Raw genomic sequence first — 19,975 nt, 5'->3', positions numbered from 1 at the left:
CAGACAGTCCCCAACTTACAGTGGTTTGACTTAAAATTTTTCAGTTTTTACTCAATAGTCCAAAACAATATGCATTGGGTAGAAACCATAATTTAAATTTTGAATTGTGATCTTTTCACAGGCTAGAGATATGCAGTACAATACTCTCTCATGGATGTTGGGCAGAAACAGTGAGCTGCAGCTCCCAGTCAGACACGAAATCATGAGTATAAACAACCAATACATTTACGAACTCTCTGAACCCACAGTTGGGTTCAACTGAAATACTGTATTAAATACAGTATTCAATAAATTATATGAGAAATTAAGTAACTTATTATAAAATAGACTGTGAATTAGATGGTATTACCCAACTGCAAGCTAATGTTAAATTTCCTGAGCATGTTTAAGGTAGGCTAACCTAAGCTATGATGTTAGGAAGGTTAGGTGTATTAAATGGATTTTCAACTTAGGGTATTTTCAATTTAAGACGGGTTCATCAGGACATAGCCCCAGCATAAGTCAAGGAAGATCTGTACTGGCAAACAGAACTCAGCAGTACAAAAGAAATATACATGCGGCGCCTGGGTGGCTCAATCTGTTAAGTGTCTGCCTTCAGCTCCAGTCATGATCCCAGGGTCCTGGAGTCGAGCCCCACATCAGGCTCCCCCCTCAGCAGAGAGTCTGCCTCTTTCTCTTCTTCTGCCCCTCCTCCTGCTCATAATCTCTCTTTCTCTCTCAAATAAATACATAAAATCTTTAAAAAAAAAAAAAAAAGAAAGAAATATACACAATAAGTTAGGTTTATTTCAGAGAGGCAGGCTCTTCAATATTCAAAAATCAGTCAATGTAATTCACCAAGGTAAAGATGAAAAATCACATGAACATATAATCAATGCAGTAGAAGCACTGGACAAAATTCAACATTCTTTTATGATAAAATTCTCAGAAAAGGGACGCCTGGGTGGCTCAGTTGGTTAAGCAGCTGACTTCAGCCCAGGTCATGATCCCGGCGTCCTGGGATCGAGTCCCACATCGGGCTCCTTGCTCGGCAGGGAGCCCACTTCTCCCTCTGCCTCTGCCTGCCATTCTGTCTGCCTGTGCTCATGCTCTCTGACAAATAAATAAAATCTTTATTTAAAAAAAAATTCTCAGAAAAGAAGAATAGAAGGGAACTTTCTCAACTTCATAAAAAGCATCTGCAAAAACTTGAAAACCATATTTACTGAGGGGAAACTGAATGCTTTCTAAGATCAGGAAAAAGGCAAAGATGTCCACTTAAACCAGTCTTATTCAACATAGTTCTAGAAGTTCTAGCCAGTGAAAGCAAATGAAAGAAAAGGCATACAGATCAAAAAAGAACTACACTGGGGCGCCTGGGTGGCTCAGTGGGTTAGAGCCTCTGCCTTTGGCTCAGGTCATGATCCCAGGGTCCTGGGATCAAGCCCCGAATCGGGCTCTCTGCTCAGCAAGGGGCCTGCTTACTCCTCTCTCTCTGCCTGCCTCTCTGCCTACTTGTTGTGATCTCTGTCAGATAAATAAATAAAATCTTAAAAAAAAAAAAAACTACACTGTAGTGTAGTTGTAGTGTATTTGTAGACGACACTATTATCTACATAGAAAACTCCAAGGAATCTACAAAAAAACTCCTATAGTAAGTTCAGCAGTCACAAAGCTACAAGATAAAAAATAATTATATATCAATATATTAGCAATGAACACGATGACACCAAAATTTTAAATATAATAAATATAACACCATTTACAATCACTTTTCTAACAAAACACATACTCACTTTGTATGTTAACCACTACACAGTGCCAAAGAGATGAAGCCTAAAGAGAACTAAATACATTGAGAGACATTCCGTGCTTATGGACTGAAAGAGTCATGAAGTAAAGATGCCAATTCTCTATAAAGGGATGTCAAGGCTTAATCTAATTCCTATCAAAATCACAGTGGGGCGCCTGGGTGGCTCAGTGGTTAAAGCCTCTGCCTTCCTCTGCCTTCAGCTCAGGTCATGATCCCAGGTCCTGCTCAGCAGGGAGCCTGCCTCCTCCTCCTGTCTCTCTCTGCCTGCCTCTCTGCCTACTTGTGATCTCTCTGTCAAATAAATAAAAAAAATCTTAAAAAAAAATCACAGTAAGGTATTTTTGTAGATATAGACAAGACTATTCTAAATTTTACATGAAAAAACAAAGGAACGAAATTAGCTAAAACTTTTGAAAAGAAGATTAAAGTGGGAGGAATTAGTCTACCCAGTATCAAAAGAGTAATCAAGACTGATATTAGCAGAGGGACAGATACATAAATCAACACAAAAGAGAGAACCTAGAAATAGACCCACACCAATAATGCCCAAGAAATTTGTTGTTGTTGTTGTTATTGTTATTGTTGTTTTAGAGAGAGAGAAAGAGCAAGCATAAATTGGGGTGTGGATGGGCTGAGGGAGAGAAGAGAATCTTAAGCAGGCTCCATGCCCAAAGCAGAACCCCATGCAGGGCTGATCGCACAATCTTGAGATCATGACCACAGCCGAAATCAATAGTGGAACACTTAGGGGCACCTGGGTGGTGCAGCCAGTTAAGCCGCAGACTCTGGATTTCAGCTCAGGTCCTAATCTCATGGGTCATGATATCAAACTCCACACTGAGCTCTGAGCTCAGCACACAGTCCACTTGGGATTCTCTCTCCCTCTCTCTCTTCCTCTGCCCTTCCTGCTCATGCTCTCTCCCTAAAAATAGACAAATCTTCCAAAAAAAAAAAAAAAGTCAGATGTTTAACCCACTGAGCCACCCAGGTGCCTCCCAAGAAATTCCGACAAAGGTACAAAAGCTGCTCGGTAGGGCAAAAAAAAAAACCATTTCAATAAATGGTAATACTAGTGCAACTGGCCGTCTGCAGGCAGAAACAAAATCTTTGAAATTAGGACTCACTCCTTACACAAAAGTTACAAAATTACAAAAATTAACTCAAAACGGATCACAGATGTTACATTTTAGTACAATCATAAAACTTCTAAGAAAAAAAAATGGGAGAAAATTTTCAAGATCTAGGGGTAGGCAAAGTTGTTAGAATTGACACCAAAAGCATGATTCATACAAGGAAAAATTGATCAATTAGACCTCATCAAAATTAAAAACTTCAGATCTGCAAGAGATCCTGTAAGAGAGTGAAAAGACAGGCTATAGAGTGGAATAAACTACCTGCATACCACATATCGACAAAAGACTAGTATCTACAATACATCCAGAATTTTCAAAAACTCAACATTAAAAAAAAAATCTAATTAGAAAATGGGCAAAAGACACGAAGAGGCCATTCAATAAAGTGGATATACATATGGCAAATAAGCATATGAAAATATGTTTAACATAATTAGCAATTGGAGAAATGCAAATTAAAACCACAATGAGATATTACTATACACATTATCAGAATAACTAAAATACAACCGTGACAATACCAAATGCTAGCAAGGATCTGAAGAAACTGGAACCCTCACACACTGTTGCTGGGAACGTAAAATGGCAAAGACAGTTTGGAAAATAAGTTTGGCAGTTCCTCGAAAAGTTAAACATAGAGTTAGCATATGCCCCAGCAATTCCACGCCTAGGTATACACCCAAAAGAAATGAAAACATATGTGCACACAAAAACCTTTACACAAATGTTTATAACAGCTTTACTTTTAATAGTCAAAAACGGGAAACAACCCAGATCTGCTTCAATGAGTGAGTAACTCAACGAACTGTCGCACAGCTATCCCACGGAATACTACTCAGCAATAAAAAGGAACAAACTATAGATACACCAGCTGGGATGAATCTCCAGGGGATTAAAGCTGAGTGAGAAGCGCCAATTCCATAAACTTACATACTGTATAATTCCATTCATATAACATTCTTGAAATGACAAAATTACAGAAATAAAGGACAGATTAGTGGTTGTCAGGGGCTAAGCAGGAATGGAGAAAAAAAGAAAGTGGTTGTGTCTGTAAAAAGGCAATGTAAGGGATCCCCGTAGTGATGGCAGTATTCTAAATCTTGACCTTGAAGACATGTCAATATCTTGGTCATAATATAGTGTACTACAGTTTTGCCAAATGTTACCACTGTAGGAGTAAAAGTACAAGGGATCTGTGTATTATTTCTTAAAACTGCACATGAATCTATAACTATCTCAAAATGAAAATTTTTATTTTTAAAAGAGCAAATAATGTATATAGTCACAGCCACATTTACCATTTAAAATGCTTTAATGGCCTATTTTTCTTTGGATTTCAAAAGCTCTTCTCATTTCACTTTCCTCTTATTTTTTCTACTTCAATGCCAAAAGATCATCATTGTACACTTCTTCCTCAGAAATGTCAAGAAATTCTTCTACCTCATCAAAAACAAATCACTTGGCTAGTTCCTTTATTTCTTTCCTTTTTTTAAAATATGTTACACAGGGGCGCCTGGGTGGCTCAGTGGGTTAAAGCCTCTGCCTTCGGCTCAGGTCACAATCCCGGGGTCCTGGGATCGAGCCCCCAATCGGGCTCTCTGCTCGGCGGGGAGCCTGCTTCCCCCTCCATCTCTCTCTGCCTGCTTCTCTGCCTACTTGTGATCTCTGTCTGTCAAATAAATAAATAAAATCTTTAAAAAAATAAAATAAAATATGTTACACAAAATGTCTTCCCAAAATCAAACTTCGTACCAAAAATGTTTCATAACACAGATTCAGTCAACCTTGATGTCTGCTGTTTTTACTCATTCCTATTGCTTGAAGGTCACATTTTATATCAATACCTTTAGAATTTTATTTTGTATTGGCAGTAGAGCTATCCCAGCAAGTAAAAGTTAGCTGCACTGTGGTAATTCTTGTCTGCTTAGATGTTTCACTGAACAATGTGTTTTAAAGTTCTAAATTACAGGAAATAGAAGGGGGGGGGTACAAAAACAGCAAGCACAAATATGAAGAAAGAAACAAAGGTACCATTTTGAAAGAGAAAAACAAAGAAGCAAGTTGCAAAAATAGAGCTATTAGAACAATAGGAGTAAAGACACCTGGCTTACAACATATTACGAGATGTCAATGCTCCATTAGATAATATAGTGCCAAAAGATGTACTTTTTTCAGAGTTTGTCATGTTCCAAGTATATAAAAGCACAATCGAAATTAGAAGCCCAGGGGCGCCTGGGTGGCTCAGTGGGTTAAAGCCTCTGCCTTCGGCTCAGGTCGTGATCCCAGGGTCCTGGGATGGAGCCCCGCATCAGGCTCTCTGCTTAGCGGGAAGCCTGCTTCCCCATTTCTCTGCCTCTCTGCTTAGCGGGAAGCCTGCTTCCCCATCTCTCTGCCTCTCTGCCTACTTGTGATCTCTGTCAAATAAATAAATAAAATCTTTAAAAAAAAAAAAAAGAAACAAACAAACAAAATTAGAAGCCTGTGTTACTCCACAACTTCTTAATCAAAAACAAATACAGCAAAAGAGCTGTATTTTTAAGCCAAATCATCATTTTTGGCAAATGGCCTTCATCATTTATCTAAATACAAGAGAACATTTATCTAGCATTCTCAACACTGGAAGCATCTAAAAATTCAAAAAAACGATAAAATTGTTAAAAAAAAAAAAAAAAGCTTGTTATTGTTGTCATTGTTTTCACTTTTGCTTTAATCCATTGATCAATCCGGATTACCAAACCACAGTATGTGACTCAAGGGAAATTCACTCCGGTGCAAGGTACATATTAATGTGATCATCTTCAAGACTGAAAGGCAGGCAGGAATTTGCAACAGAGTTCCAAGCCACAGGGACCATCACAAATCGCATTAAGGTAATGTCGCCGGTTGCACTGAGAGATCTTGTTCACTTGGATGTTGACCAGATAACGTGTATTTCAAAGTTCTAAACTTTAGTTATACAAAGATATATCACATGCTTAAATTCCTTTTATCAATCAGGCACCTGGGTGGCTCAGTCGGTTAAGCATCTGCCTTGGGCTCAGGTCATAATCCCAGGGTCCTGGGATCAAGACCCTCATTGGGCTCCCTGCCCAGCGGGGAGTCTGCTTCTCCCTCTCCCTCTGCCCCTCCCCGCCCACCTTCTGCTCTCTCTCTAGCTCACTCTCTCTCAAAGAAATAAATAAAATCTTCTAAAAAACTTTATTTTACTATTCATTATGCTCTTGGAGTTACATATTTCAATTTTTTCTTAATTTATAAACCTAGAACAGGGTAGGGTCCAGGTAAATAACCTCCTTAGTGAGGCATACATTTTCTAGACAGTATATTCCAAATTCTACAGCTTAAGGCAAACATCTATGGTTATTTTATTCATTGGCAATTTTTTTAAATGGCCAAGGTGGGTTGGTTGTTTTTTAATATCAAATTTAAGATTATTCCGAATAAAATCATTGTGGATTTAACAGCATTTATTTCAGTGCTAGAACACATCCCAAATTACCTCTAAGGAAGAATCTCGGCCCTATCATTGGATACTCCCACTCTACTTCTTCTGGAGGAATAAGGTGGCTTTTATCAGCCTCTTCAACTTTCATAAAAAGGTATTAATCTAACCCACAGCTAGTTTATTTACTTTTAAAGCATATATAGCTCTGTGCTTAATTAAAAATATAGGCAAGTGACGCATTCAGAAAAATGACAAAAAAATACATAACCTTGAACTTACTGATACTCTTTATCAAAAACCTTGACTATTAAAAGCAGTACTTCTGAAGAATTAAACAGCATATATGCAATGTATATAATCTTCCACATCAGAAATCAGGGAGACTGGACACATATGCATTTTACTAAGGAAAGGGAGATAGAGTTTATAGGTTTTTCAAAGTGATCAACGATCAAAAAATAAAAAGGGCAGGGGGATAATGCACTCTCAACTTCCACTACAGGTATTATAAAATCTATGCCTTTATTAAGCCAAGACTAGTAGAGAACTGAATTCCTTTGGCTCCCTAAAGATCTGCCTTTACTAAACTGTATTTTGGTTATGCCATATGCTTTCACTAAAGGACAATGTAAGAAACAGCCTGTTACATATCGCTGCATTTACTATGTGGATATTAAAGTTACATTATACAGGGCCTTCTTTGTGAGGACATATGGGAGAAACAGTTCTCCGGTCTTACTCCAAACCAAGAATAGCTATGCTTCTCCTTAAGTAACTACTTTTTAATTTTACAACACCATAACTCAAATAACAGAGCATGTCTCTTTTTTGCACTAGCTGCTGGAAAGCCTAAGGCAAACTGATGGTCTACCTTTAGAAAATGTACAGGCCTTCAAATATGAATCTTTTAATTGCTCTCTCTTGACTTCATAGTCTTCCTACCTTTGTTTTCTCATAACCAAATGTCCTCACCATTTTTGATGTATCTATTACGTGTGCTTTTTAAATCATGTAGATTTTTTAAATTTTTTTTAAGATTTTATATATTTATTTGACAGAGAGAGATCACAAGTGGGCAGAGAGGCAGGCAGAGAGAAATGGGGAAGAAGCAGGCTCCCTGCTGAACAGAGAGCCAGATGCGGAACTCGATCCCAGGACCCTGCGATCATGACCCAAGCTGAAGGCAGAGGCTCAACCCACTGAGCCACCCAGGCGCCCAAATCATGTAGATTTTTGAAAATTGTCTAATTCCCTTCTAGAACAAGGCAAGGAGAAAATCAGAGAAAAAGAGACAAAGAACAGTCAACTGTCAATTAACCAGAATAAGAGAAGGCTGGTCAGATGTGGCAGAAATATTAAGTTACCTGCAGTTTAGGGGAAAACATTTACCATTTTGCAGACATCTAGAAATGGAAAATATAAATATAATTTATAGATTCACATCACAGAGTTTTTTTTAAAAATAGCCTTAGTATTAAAATATTTCATTACTGTTATCCCTGATTTCTCCTCCATTTGAATATTGGAACAAAGTTCATGCAATACTGGTAAGTCTTTGAACAAACTGTTGTCTTTGTTTACTACTTTAAAATGGCTTTACTCTTTTTCCACCAGCCACAACACAAATCTCTAAGAAATAGCCTATTAATAATCACCTTGGGGGGACGCCTGGGTGGCTCAGTGGGTTAAAGCCTCTGCCTTCAGCTCGGGTCATGATCCCAGGGTCCTAGGATCGAGTCCCGCATCCGGCTCTCTGCTCAGTGGGGAGCCCGCTTCTCCGTCTCTCTCTGCCTGCCTCTCTGCCTACTTGTGATCTCTGTCAAATAAACAAATAAAATCTTTAAAAAATAATAATAATAATCACCTTGGGTCTTATTTGTTTAAGCTCAGCTCTGTGTGCAACTCGGCTTTGATTTTTACTAAGTCTTCCCTTTGCCTCCACCAACTATCTCTGCTGCTTCCCCCAATCAAATTTACAACGTCATCATTGCTCAGCATCTCAACCTCAAATCACAAATTTCACAGGTAAGCCACTCACTAATTTTATTTATTCAAGTTGTCTTCAGCTGAAAGCTTTGTTATAGTATATGATTAGGTCAATTATTATTTCATTAGCTAATACTACACATTATCAACTTCGATGATGTAAAGAATCAGAAAATCTTTGCTTTCCTCAACAACCTAATTGATATTCACATATATCATATCCCAAACTAAAATTATGTCACAAACATCATCTAAAATTCTAAACTGCTTCCAAAACCATACTAAATAATTGTCCTTATCAATAACTTTTTGCAACAAATTTCATATACTAGTTGTACTGATGCTAGAATTATGTAAACATGTGAAGAAATGCCATAATACCTTAAGGTCAAGAATTTACTAAAATGTTGACAACCTCTCATTAACAATTTTATTTATATATAAAGCAGCCTTACCTAATGTTACTGCATTTTCCCAGAAGTCTTCTGATTTCAAATTATCAATCTCCTGATACAAGTTATTTTTTAAAGATTTTATTTATTTATTTGTGAGAGAGAGAGAGACAGAGCACAAGTCGGGGAGGAGGGAGAAGCAGACTCCCCACCCCCTGATGCAGGGGTGGATCCCAGGACTCTGGGATCATGACCTGAGCCAAAGGCAGATGCTTAACCAACTGAGCCACCCAGGCGCCAAGATACAAGATTTTTTTTTTAATTATTTTAAAATTTCTGCTTATTTATATCCCTTTACAACTAAAATAAAGTTTGAAGCTTTCATTCCTTAAAAAACAATGGTTTCTTTGATTTAGTAATCAAAATTTACTGTGCTCTGTATACTCCTGGTGTATTTAAGCAAAGCATAACAACAAAAGGTTCTTTACTGATGCTGTGAAATCAAAGAAAAGTAAGCAAAGGATATAGACAGTACACACACATACAGATAATACAACATATGAAGAGATGTTCAGCCTCACTCATAGTGAAAGTACAAATGAAAACTACAATGAAATACCCTTTAATATTTATCATGCTGACAAAAAAATCAAGTCTAATACAGACTTTATGGAAAAAACTACGGAGAAATAAGCAATATAGATTGCTAGAGGGAAAGCAAAATAGTCCAACCTCTAAAGAATGTAATACCTACCAAATTACATATACATTCACCAGTTTACTCAGCAATCATTCTTTTTTTTTTTTTAAGAATTTTTTTTAAGATTTTATTTATTTATCTGAGAGAGAGAGAAAGCAAGCATGAGCCGGGAGAGGGGCAGAGGGGGCAGGAGATGACCTGAGATCATGATCTGAGCCAAAGTCAGACACTTAACCAGCAGAGCCACCCAGACACACACCCCCGCCCTGGCAATCATTCTTCTGGGAATCCACCCTAAAGTATAAAGTATGAAAAGTACAATAAGAAATAACAAATGGGGGGGGGGGTCCTCCCCCTCTGCCTCTCCCCTCCCTTCACACACCCACACATTCTCTCTCTTAAAAAAAAAGAAAAGAAATAAATGACGAATGTTCAAGGTTAATCACTGCTGCCTTATTTTGTCCAACAAAAGACTAGAAATAACCCCACTATACATAAATAGGGGACTGGCTGAATTGTTGGTGGTAGATTCACATTATGGAATACTATGTAGCTGTAAAAAGTAAAGAAAACCTCTGCATACAGGTATGGACAGCTCTCCAAAAGACATTGATGAGGGGTGCCTGGGTGGCTCAGTGGGTTAAGCCACTGTCTTCGGCTCAGGTCATGATCTCAGGGTCCTGGGATCGAGTCCCACATCGGGCTCTCTGCTCAGCAAGAAGCCTGCTTCCCTCTCTCTCTCTCTCTGCCTGCCTCTCCGTCTACTTGTGATCTCTCTCTGTCAAATAAATAAATAAAATCTTTTAAAAAAAAAAGACATTGATGAGCTGCAGAAGTAGCTATAGAGCATACTACTTATTGTGTGAAAAGGGGAGAAAATAAAATTATAAATGCTTATATCTGCATTAAGAACATAATGGAAGAATAAATAACAATCTAATAAAATGGGGAAATAGAGGGAATGGGAGAAAAAATTAAATAAATATTTCAAATCCAGACAAATAAAGATAATCCATCTATTCTTTTTTTATTTTCAACATTATATTTCCAGGAGATCAGTCTCACCAGCATTATATATTGGATCTGATAACTAATAAACTCTTGGTATTCACCAAAGGAATGACTGCCAAATACTGTCCTCCCACTGAACTTCTCTTTGTGACTATTAATGTTTGTGTGGTTTGAATCTAATTAATCAGATGACACATCAGAATAACCTTCCACTGGAAGAACTTCAATAAAAATTTCTGTTTATTGGGCGCCTGAGTGGCTCAGTGGGTTGAGCTGCTGCCTTCGGCTCAGGTCATGATCTCAGGGTCCTGGGATCGAGTCCCGCATCAGGCTCTCTGCTCAGCAGGGAGCCTGCTTCCCTCCCTCTTTCTCTGCCTGCCTCTCTGTCTACTTGTGATCTCTCTCTGTCAAATAAATAAATAAAATCTTTTAAAAAAAAAATTTCTGTTTATTTAGCTCAAATAAAACCAGACACAGAGTCCACTGCTAACTGAACCACATCAGTGCTGTCTTATCAGCTACAGGAGGGTTTTTTCAGTTATTCATTTTTCCAACTTGCTTAACAATTCAATGATGTTATTAAAATAAAATATAACTTCTCTTTATCAAACCACAAAAAAGTCATTCTCCTACTCCCTATGGTAATGAAACCTATTTAATGCTACCCACCCCCTTTTCCCCAAATGTACAGTTCTAATTTTCTGAATGCTAAGCTTTATTTACACAATGTGCCCTTAGGTTATAATATTTTAATCACTAAATTAATCATACTAAAATTTGCAAACTTTTGGGGCGCCTGGGTGGCTCAGTGGGTTAAAGCCTCTGCCTTCGGCTCAGTCATGATCCCAGGGTCCTGGGATTGAGCCCCGCATCGGGCTCTCTGCTCCGTGGGGAGCCTGCTTCCTCCTCTCTCTCTCTGCCTGCCTCTCTGCCTACTTGTGATCTCTGTCTGTCAAATAAATAAATAAAATCTTTTTAAAAAAATAAATAAATAAATAAAATTTGCAAACTTTTAACAACACAACACAAAATACTAAACAGGTTTTAGGGGACAATTATTTTAGATTACACTTCTGATTGATAGTTAATCTACAAATCAGTTAATCAACCCCCCACATAATTAACAGTTTGTGGTAAAATTCTTGTATTCTATTCATTCAATAAATACTTATTGAACACCAACTGTACACCAGGCACTCCTTCAGGTTCCCAGGATACAGTAGCAAAGAAAGAAAGAAAATCTCTCCCCTCCTGGAAAATCAATTTTAATGGAAGAGCCTATATGTCAAGCAGGAGTTTAAGTGCTATGAAGAAAAATAAAGTTCCTCATCCTTTACTCCCTATCCCAATAAATGGCAAGGACATTCACCCAGTTACTTAAGCAAGAGCCTTGGAATCATCCTTGATTCTTTTTTCTTTAACTTTCATAATTAATCCAACATTTTGGTTCTACTTTCTTTTTTTTTTAATTTATTTATTTTTATTTAAATTCAATTAACATACAATGTATTATTGGTTTCAGAAGTAGTGGTCAGTGATTCATCAGTCTTATATAACACCCAGCACTCATTACATCCTGTGCCCTCCTTAATGTCCATCATCCAGTTACCCCATTCCCCCACCCCTCTTGGCTCCACTTTCAAAATATATTTCAGATCCAGCTACTCTTACCACCTCCTCCCAACACTTTATTACATGCCACAGCTACCTCTTGCCTCTCCTTACTGCAAATACCCCTTGACCGACTTCCCTCTTTCCTCTCTTACTCCATCTCCACATAGCACCCAATATTCCTCGTTTTACCTAAGTTAGAGCATGTGACTCTGCTGCTCAAAACGTTCCTGTACCTCTTTCTTAGCCTACATGATCTGGACTCAGACTGATCTACCATTGCCTCCCACCACTATGCTTCTCCTGAGGGCTTTCACACTGAACGGTGCCCTCGGTCCAAAAAAGACTTCTGGAGAGCCACATGGCTTGCTCCTTCACTGTAGTCAAGCCTTTGCCAGAGCAACTTTTCTAAACACCTGGTGGAAAACAATACCCAACTGTGTGTAACACTAGTCACTAAATACCATTACTCTATGTATTTGTTTGCTTGTTTATTCTGTGAGTGTTCCATAAGAATGTAATGTCCATAAGGGCAGGAACTCATCTGTTTTGTTCCCTGCTGTACCCCAGAGCTGAGAAGAGTATCTGGTGCATAAAAGTTGCTCAATAAATATTTGTTGAACGAATAAAGCCACTAAAATGATAGAGCCGTATAATATGTAACCATGGATGAAACTGTGTAAACATATTAACTGAAAAACCAAAATAAAACATGATAGTACTCTTGTAATATCTAATGAAATAAAATGCATACAGAAAAAGTTAAAAAGAAATATGCAAATACAAGAGTTTTGACAGGGTGGTAGGATTAAGTTTTTGTTGTCTGTTTCTTCTATCTTTCCTAAAAGTCATCTAACATTTTGAACTAAAATATAAGCTGTTACTTTTAAAAGGGAGCTATTATTAAAAATAAGCAATCACCAATGAGAGATTGTATCTTTCCCCTCACTGATTATCAAGGAAGATTATATTAGAATCACTGGAGGGGCTTTTATAACCTTTTCCTAATCTCCTCCTCCATTCTCCACTCCATCCCAAAATAATTATTTGATGGGGCTGATTACTGATCATTATTATGTCCCTCAAAGAGGCGCGAGTACAGGGGCACCTGGGTGGCTCAGTGGGTTAAAGCCTCAGCCTTTAGCTCAGGTCATGATCCCAGGGTCCTGGGGTCCAGCCCCACATCGGGCTCTCTTCTCCGTGGGGAGCCTGTTTCCACCTCTCTCTCTCTCTGCCTGCCTCTCTGCCTACTTGTGATCTCTGTCAAATAAATAAATAAAATCTTAAAAAAAAAAAAAAGAGGTGAGTACAGACAAACAAACAAACAAAAAGGTGTAAAAACCATTAAACTAACATAACTCCCAAAACAGAAATACTTAAGTCCACAGAGCAAACTCAAAGGTAACAGGGCAGAAGATGACTCATGCTATCTGAGTAACTACCACATACCAGGTACCCATGAAGAATACTTTATTTCTTTTTTTTTTTAATTCTGTTCCTGCAACGTACATGGTATCATCCCCATTTTAGCAGAAGAGAAAAATTTGCCCACTCAGGTGGTAAGTTGCTTAATAAAATAATTAATTGCTTAAAGAGGTCCTTGCATGTGCCAATAATGATAACCTGTCATGAACCAAGGATTCTGCTTAACTGGTTTCTGCACAACTTAGGTAATAGGGGATGGCAGAGGATGGAAAACAAAGCCATGTAGCCAAAGGCACAAAAGCAGTAAATGAAGAAAACAGGGCCCCCATTTTTAATTATCAAATGACACTGAACAAAACAGCAACTGAAAACATCCCAATTTGTTTTCTCTAAGAGACAGCTTTACAAACAACTTAGCTAAATAAGCACGATCAAAAATTGTCCCTACACCAATAGTACAGGTTTGTAACAACAAAATATATAAAGCAACAGTCTAGAAGGAAAGCACAAGCAAAAAGAAATTTTAAAAGACAGACTGGACTACATAAAAATTAAACTTCAGTGCAGAAAATGATACCACCAAGAAAATGGAAAAACAACTCACAGAATGGAAGAAAGTATTTGCAAATCATATATCCGGTAAGAAACTTCTATCCAGAATATATAAAGAACTCCTACAACTTCAACAATAGAAAGACAACCCAATTAAAAACTGAGCAAAGGATCTGAATAGACCTTTCTTCAAAGAAGATAAACAAATGACTAATAAGCACATGAAAAGATTAGCCATTGGGGAAATGCAAATCAAAACTACAGTGAATTGCAGCTTCAAACCCACTAAGATACCTAATATTAAAAAAAAAAAAAAAAAAACCATAACAAGTGGTGACAAGAATGTGGAGAAACTGGAACCCTCATGCATTGCTGGTGGGAATGTAAAATGGTGCTGACATTTTAGAGAACAGTTTGGCAGGGGCGCCTGGGTGGCTCAGTTGATTAAGCATCCGACTCTTGGTTTTGGCTCAGGTCATGATCTCAGGGTCACAAGATCAACCCTGCAGTGGGCCCCATGCTGGATGGAGGCTGGCTGCTTACCTAGAAATTCTACTCCTAGGTATATACCCAAGAGAAGAGAATACATATGTCCACACAAAAATTAGTACAATCATGTTCACAGAAGCAGTGTTCTAAAGCCCCAAATGGAAATAACCCAAATGTCAATCAACTCACGAATAAATAAAATGTGGTATACCCACACCATGGAATACTACTCAATCATGAAAAGAAATGAAGTACTGACACAAGCTACCACATGGATGAGCCCTGAAAATATTATGCTAAGTCACTCACACACACACACACACACACACACACACAGTACAGTTCCATCTATATGAAATGTCCAGAAGAGGCAAATACATAAAGACAGAAAGTTGTGATTGCCTGGGGAGTGGGTAAAGAATGGAGAACGACTACTAATGGATGCTGAAGTGATAAAAATGTTCTAAAATTAAATTACGGTAGTGGTTACACAATTCTGTGAATATACTAAAAACCAGTGAATTGTATACTTTAAAGGGTACATTTTAAAGGGAACTATTTGCTGTATTAATTACATCTCAATAAAGCTATATTTTTAAAGGTTACATAGTTCACGTTACATTTAAAAGCTCAAAAGCTCAAAAACAAAATCTTAAATAGCAATTAAGGGATGCCTGTGGCTCAGTCAGTTAAGTGTATGCCTTCAGCTCAGGTCATAATCTCGGGGTCCTGGGACTGAGTACCACACTGGACTCCTTGCTCAGCAGGGAGGCTGCCTCTCCCTCTGCCTGCTGCTCCCCCTGCTTGTGCGCTCTCTCCCTCGCTCTCTGACAAATAAATAAATAAATAACTTTTTTTAAAAAGGCAATAAGACTGAATGTTAATTGCTAGTACCCAAAGAGCAAAATGAGGAAATGCTTTCTACTGAATAGTGTTATGAAAGAAGACTAGAAATAAGAGATGGGATTTGAAAAATGAAAATACGGAGCCATTGTTCATGAGTGATTTCTGATCAATATTTTAATTAGCACTACAGAGGAGGAATCAATATTATTTTAAAAATAAGACAGGCCCTGGGGCGCATGGGTGGCTCAGTTGGTTAAGCATCCAACTCTTGATTTCAGCTCAGGTCACGATCTCACAAAGATCAAGCCCCGTGATGGGCTTAGCACTCACACAGATTCTGCTTGAGTCTCTCTCCCTCTGCCCCTCCTCCTGCTCACGCAGGCACTCTCCCTCAAAGAAATTAAATCTTTTTTAAAAAACTAATTAAAAATAAAAAAATTTTTAAAAGACAGGCCCCAATACCTTATGGGCTGCTTTCCTCATCTGCAAAATTAGGACTTGCAGCTAACAAAATAATTTTTAAGAGGAAGACAGAGAAGAAAGAGATGGCTACTTTCCCAAAAGAACGTGTTAGGCAACAGACTCTGTATGCATTCATTTGCTTGGGCCTTTCAGAATACAGTGAAAAAGGAGAGGCACTCCCTTATGATGTATGGGAACTGACTACCTTTGCATGCACTGTTCAAGATTAAAATAAGGTGAGTTATACAATGAAAAAGTCAAGCCACTGTGGCTCCTCAAACAAAAAGGGGTAAGATTGGAAGAAAAATTGGATATCTCAGAAGGGAAAGAAAGCACGTTAATGGTTCACAAGCAATAGCCGGCGAAGGAAAGACTGGTTAGGCAGTGCATCTTCGAGGATTTTTGTGAGGAGCAGGAATTGTGGGGATGGGGATGGGGATACTAATCTTGTAGTTACCACAATTCACTGTTTTCTTCTTTAGCTCCTCTTCCGTTATAAAACCTAGCTCAGGAACAGCTAAGAACCTGGTGCTTTAGAAATGCCACTCCAAAAGATAGAAGAAATAGAAAGGACTATGAAAAGGGGTGGAGGAACTTGAGATTTACAGTTGAGGGGAAAGTTTAGGAAGAGAGCCTACCGCCTTAATCAAACCTACGTAATAACTGTGATGGAAAAACAGAGGGGTTAGTCATGATGGAGGGGCATCCAGGGTAAGGCATGGGCTCTGAAACATCAAGTCTGTGCCTGCTACTGTCTCTGAATGGGACGGGGGTGAGATCATCCCCTATGAATATGGGCAGAAACTACCCAGACTAAAGACAAAAAAACAGTAGGTACTAGTCTTGCATTACAGGATGTTCAAGTGACTGAATCTTGGGGATGATAGTAAGATTTAGGGTTACCTGCAAAATACAGGATAAGGTCAAAAATGAAGAGTCCCTAACAATGATCCAGGGAGTCAGGAAAAGTAATTAAAACTTGTAGGACAGGGCAGTAGATCTCAAACCTTTTTTTTTTTAAACCATGTCCCCTTAGGGCAAAAGATCCCATAATCCACCTACCCCCACAAAACCCTACCTTCTAGGGAAAAAAGAACTTGGTGATAATAATGAAGCAAATTTGGGGGAGAATGGGTAACATATTTTAACCATAACACATATAGCCTAAGTCAAGACACTAGAAAATTACAGGCCGAACAGATATGCCCTATGAATCAGTGGAGAGTTAACATAATAAATCACAACAAACTACACTGATAACACTAAATTAAAGTGACTTATCATAGAAACCAAGAACCACGGGAATTGAAAACCACAACCAACTCAAGACAATATTGATGGTGTTCTGATAAAGAATCCTTCCTAAAAACTCTGGTAATCCCAACTGCTCCAGTAGGAACTTTGCTTGGCTCCAAACTGCAGCTCAGTGGCCAAATTTCTTAGTAAAATACTGAGACAGCATCCTCAGTAACTCCAGTAACATTCTGTGCCATAAAAACCCAATGTTAATAACCATTAATAATGCACTTAGAATATGTGCTTTATTATAGCATATTATATAGTATATACTATATGTGCTATATAATATATAGTATATATATTTATATTATCATATATTTTATATATTACATATCATACATATATGTATTATATTAGAATATAGAATAATGCACTTCTGTAGTTTTTATAAAAGATAATGAAATAAGGATCATTCACCCTTAAGAGCTCAAGAAAATGGAAAAAGAAAGATATATGAAGGTCATGATCCCGGTGCAATAAGGGACAGAGGCAAACTACTCAGTGCCCCGGAGAAGAAAGATATGCAGGTGGAGATGGGGGGGGAAAGCCTCCAGCCTGCTCCCCCTCCAAACACTCTTTCATTAGGCAACTCTCCCTATGGGAAAAAAGTAAAAAAGCATTGAGTAATAACTCCTTTTTTGAAGGTAGGAACAGTATCCCAAGACTGTACAAGGTGGGTAGGAGAATTAACCATCTACTGATTGCATGGAGATCAGGAAGTACAACAGGAAGGATAAAGATGAGTTAGTTCCAGGGCACTAGCGAACAGAGGGGAAAGGGAAAGGTGATTTGAAATTGAATTTGGTGAGTAATTAACAGGAAGTACAGAGAGATGATAATCACCAACTGAGACATAACAACAGAGATTAAGAATGCAGACCCTGGGTCCAGGCAGCCTGAGTAGGAATCACTACTCCGCCACTTTTCTGTGTGACCTTGGGAAAGTCACTTAACATCTCTGTGCCTCATCTGTAAAATGAGGGTAATAATAGGACCCACCTAATAGGACTGTTCCACCACTGAATTAAGTTCCATTTGTAAATTGCTTAATACAGTGTCTTGCACTGTACATAATAAGCGGTGCCTAAGTTTTGATAAATACATGAAGTTGGGGTAAGTGGAGGTTTGTTTTGACATCTACGAATAAAATGGGGGTGAAGGGGCAAAGTGAGAGTATAAGGAGGTAGGCAGAAGGGGTAATAACTTTTTCTCAACGATGAGACTACAATGAGGCTTCACCTTTGGAAAAGGTCTTCCTAGTAACAGGGTTCAGCAAGTACCCGATCCCAGGAGAGGGGCGCGGGTTGAGGGAAACTTCCTTCCTTCCAGGCCTAAGATTTTCAGAAACTCATTTCTGAGAAGTGACTGTGATTTTAAGGAGGCACGAGTTTAACTTCCCATCATCAGACCGTGGGTGAATTTATGTTTTGTCTCTAAAGCAGGACTTGTGTCTAGGACAGAATGGAGTTTGAGTCCGAGGGGAAGGGTGATGTCCCCAGGGGAAAGATCTGCTAAGAGCCACCATCTGCCGGGCGCACTTTAGTCGCCCAGCTCCGTACTAGCCTCGGAGGGAGAACCAAGACTGCCCCAGCCTGGAGGAAGGCAAGAGGAGTCTCCAGAGTAACTGGGCTGTGGGCGCCTGCGATCGAGGAGGGACCCCATGTCCGGACTGTGGAGGGAGACCCGCCTCGCCGAGGGTGGAGGTCGCTCGCTGGGATCCCCGAAGGGAGGGGCTGACGCTGGCCCAGCGGGCGGCCGGCCGGGCGCACAGCCCTGAAAGAGCCTGGCTCCTGTCCCGCCCGTGCCCGCCCATCGATGGCCCGGGTCCCCAGGGTACCTGAGGGTGGGCCCGATGCAGGCCGTGTCGGTGCTCTCGATCTCTCGCAGGATCCGCTCGTGCTCTGCGGCTGTCTCCAGGCTCTCCGCCTCCGCCATCTTAACCCGCTCCATAGACTGGGGGAGCCCCGCAGCGCGTCCCCTCCTTCGACTCTGCTCACCTTTCGCTCCCTCTCTCACCCTAGGCTCTAGAGCCTCCCCGGCCTCCGGCTACCCGCAGGGCGACCCCTCCCTCGGCCTCGGCACGCCCCCTTGCATCACCGCGTCCGCCGACGTCCCGCGCGACGCCTGCTGGGACTTGTAGTTCTCTGGGCAACAACCGACTGGGTCCTGCTCATTTATTCTTAGAATCCACAAATGTGGGGATAAAAATATATGTTTATAAAGCTGTAAAAAAAAAAAAAAAAGAAAGAAAGAAAGAAAGGATGAATCCCCAAGTTTTGTAGCAACATGGACGGGACTGGAAGAGATTATGCTGAGTGAAATAAGTCAAGCAGAGAGAGTCAATTATCATATGGTTTCACTTATTTGTGGAGCATAACAAATAGCATGGAGGACAAGGGGAGATGGAGAGGAGAAGGGAGTTGAGGGAAATTGGAAGGGGAGGTGAACCATGAGAGACTATGGACTCTGAAAAACGATCTGAGAATTTTGAAGGGGTGGGGGGTAGGAGGTTGGGGGCACCAGGTGGTGGGTATTGTAGAGGGCACGGATTGCATGGAGCACTGGGTGTGGTGCAAAAATAATGAATACTGTTATGCTGGAAAAAAATAAAAAAATTAAAAAATTAAAAATAAAATAAAAAATAAAAATAAAAAAAAAGAATCCACAAATGCGTGTAGAAAACCCCACTATAAGCCAGGAACAGTTAACGACACCGCATGTGCAACGGTGACCAACCCAGGCAATGGCACTGATTCTACAAATTCTTGTTTAAGACCCTTGCCACAAAGTGCACAAGGTTCTGTACACGCGAATAAGAAGAAAGAGCAGTCT

General features: G+C 39.4%; 1 protein-coding gene across 2 annotated transcripts in view; it reads right to left on the bottom strand.

The window, feature by feature from the left end:
• Positions 1 to 19,206, bottom strand: part of EXOC6B (exocyst complex component 6B) — a 715,681-nt gene extending 696,475 nt beyond the window's left edge. For both annotated transcript variants that reach the window (XM_047743996.1, XM_047743997.1), the window contains exon 1: positions 18,981 to 19,206. In XM_047743996.1, the coding sequence (XP_047599952.1) occupies positions 18,981 to 19,093 (113 nt within the window). In that variant the 5' untranslated portion in view covers positions 19,094 to 19,206. The remainder of the gene's footprint in view (positions 1 to 18,980) is intronic.
• Between the last annotated feature and the right edge of the window lie 769 nt (positions 19,207 to 19,975).

Source organism: Lutra lutra, chromosome 9 (assembly GCF_902655055.1).
Source record: "Lutra lutra chromosome 9, mLutLut1.2, whole genome shotgun sequence".
Taxonomy (NCBI): Eukaryota; Metazoa; Chordata; class Mammalia; order Carnivora; family Mustelidae; genus Lutra; species Lutra lutra.
The sequence above is the reverse complement of the archived record's forward strand: the minus strand, read 5'-3'. Positions and strand labels throughout refer to the sequence as shown.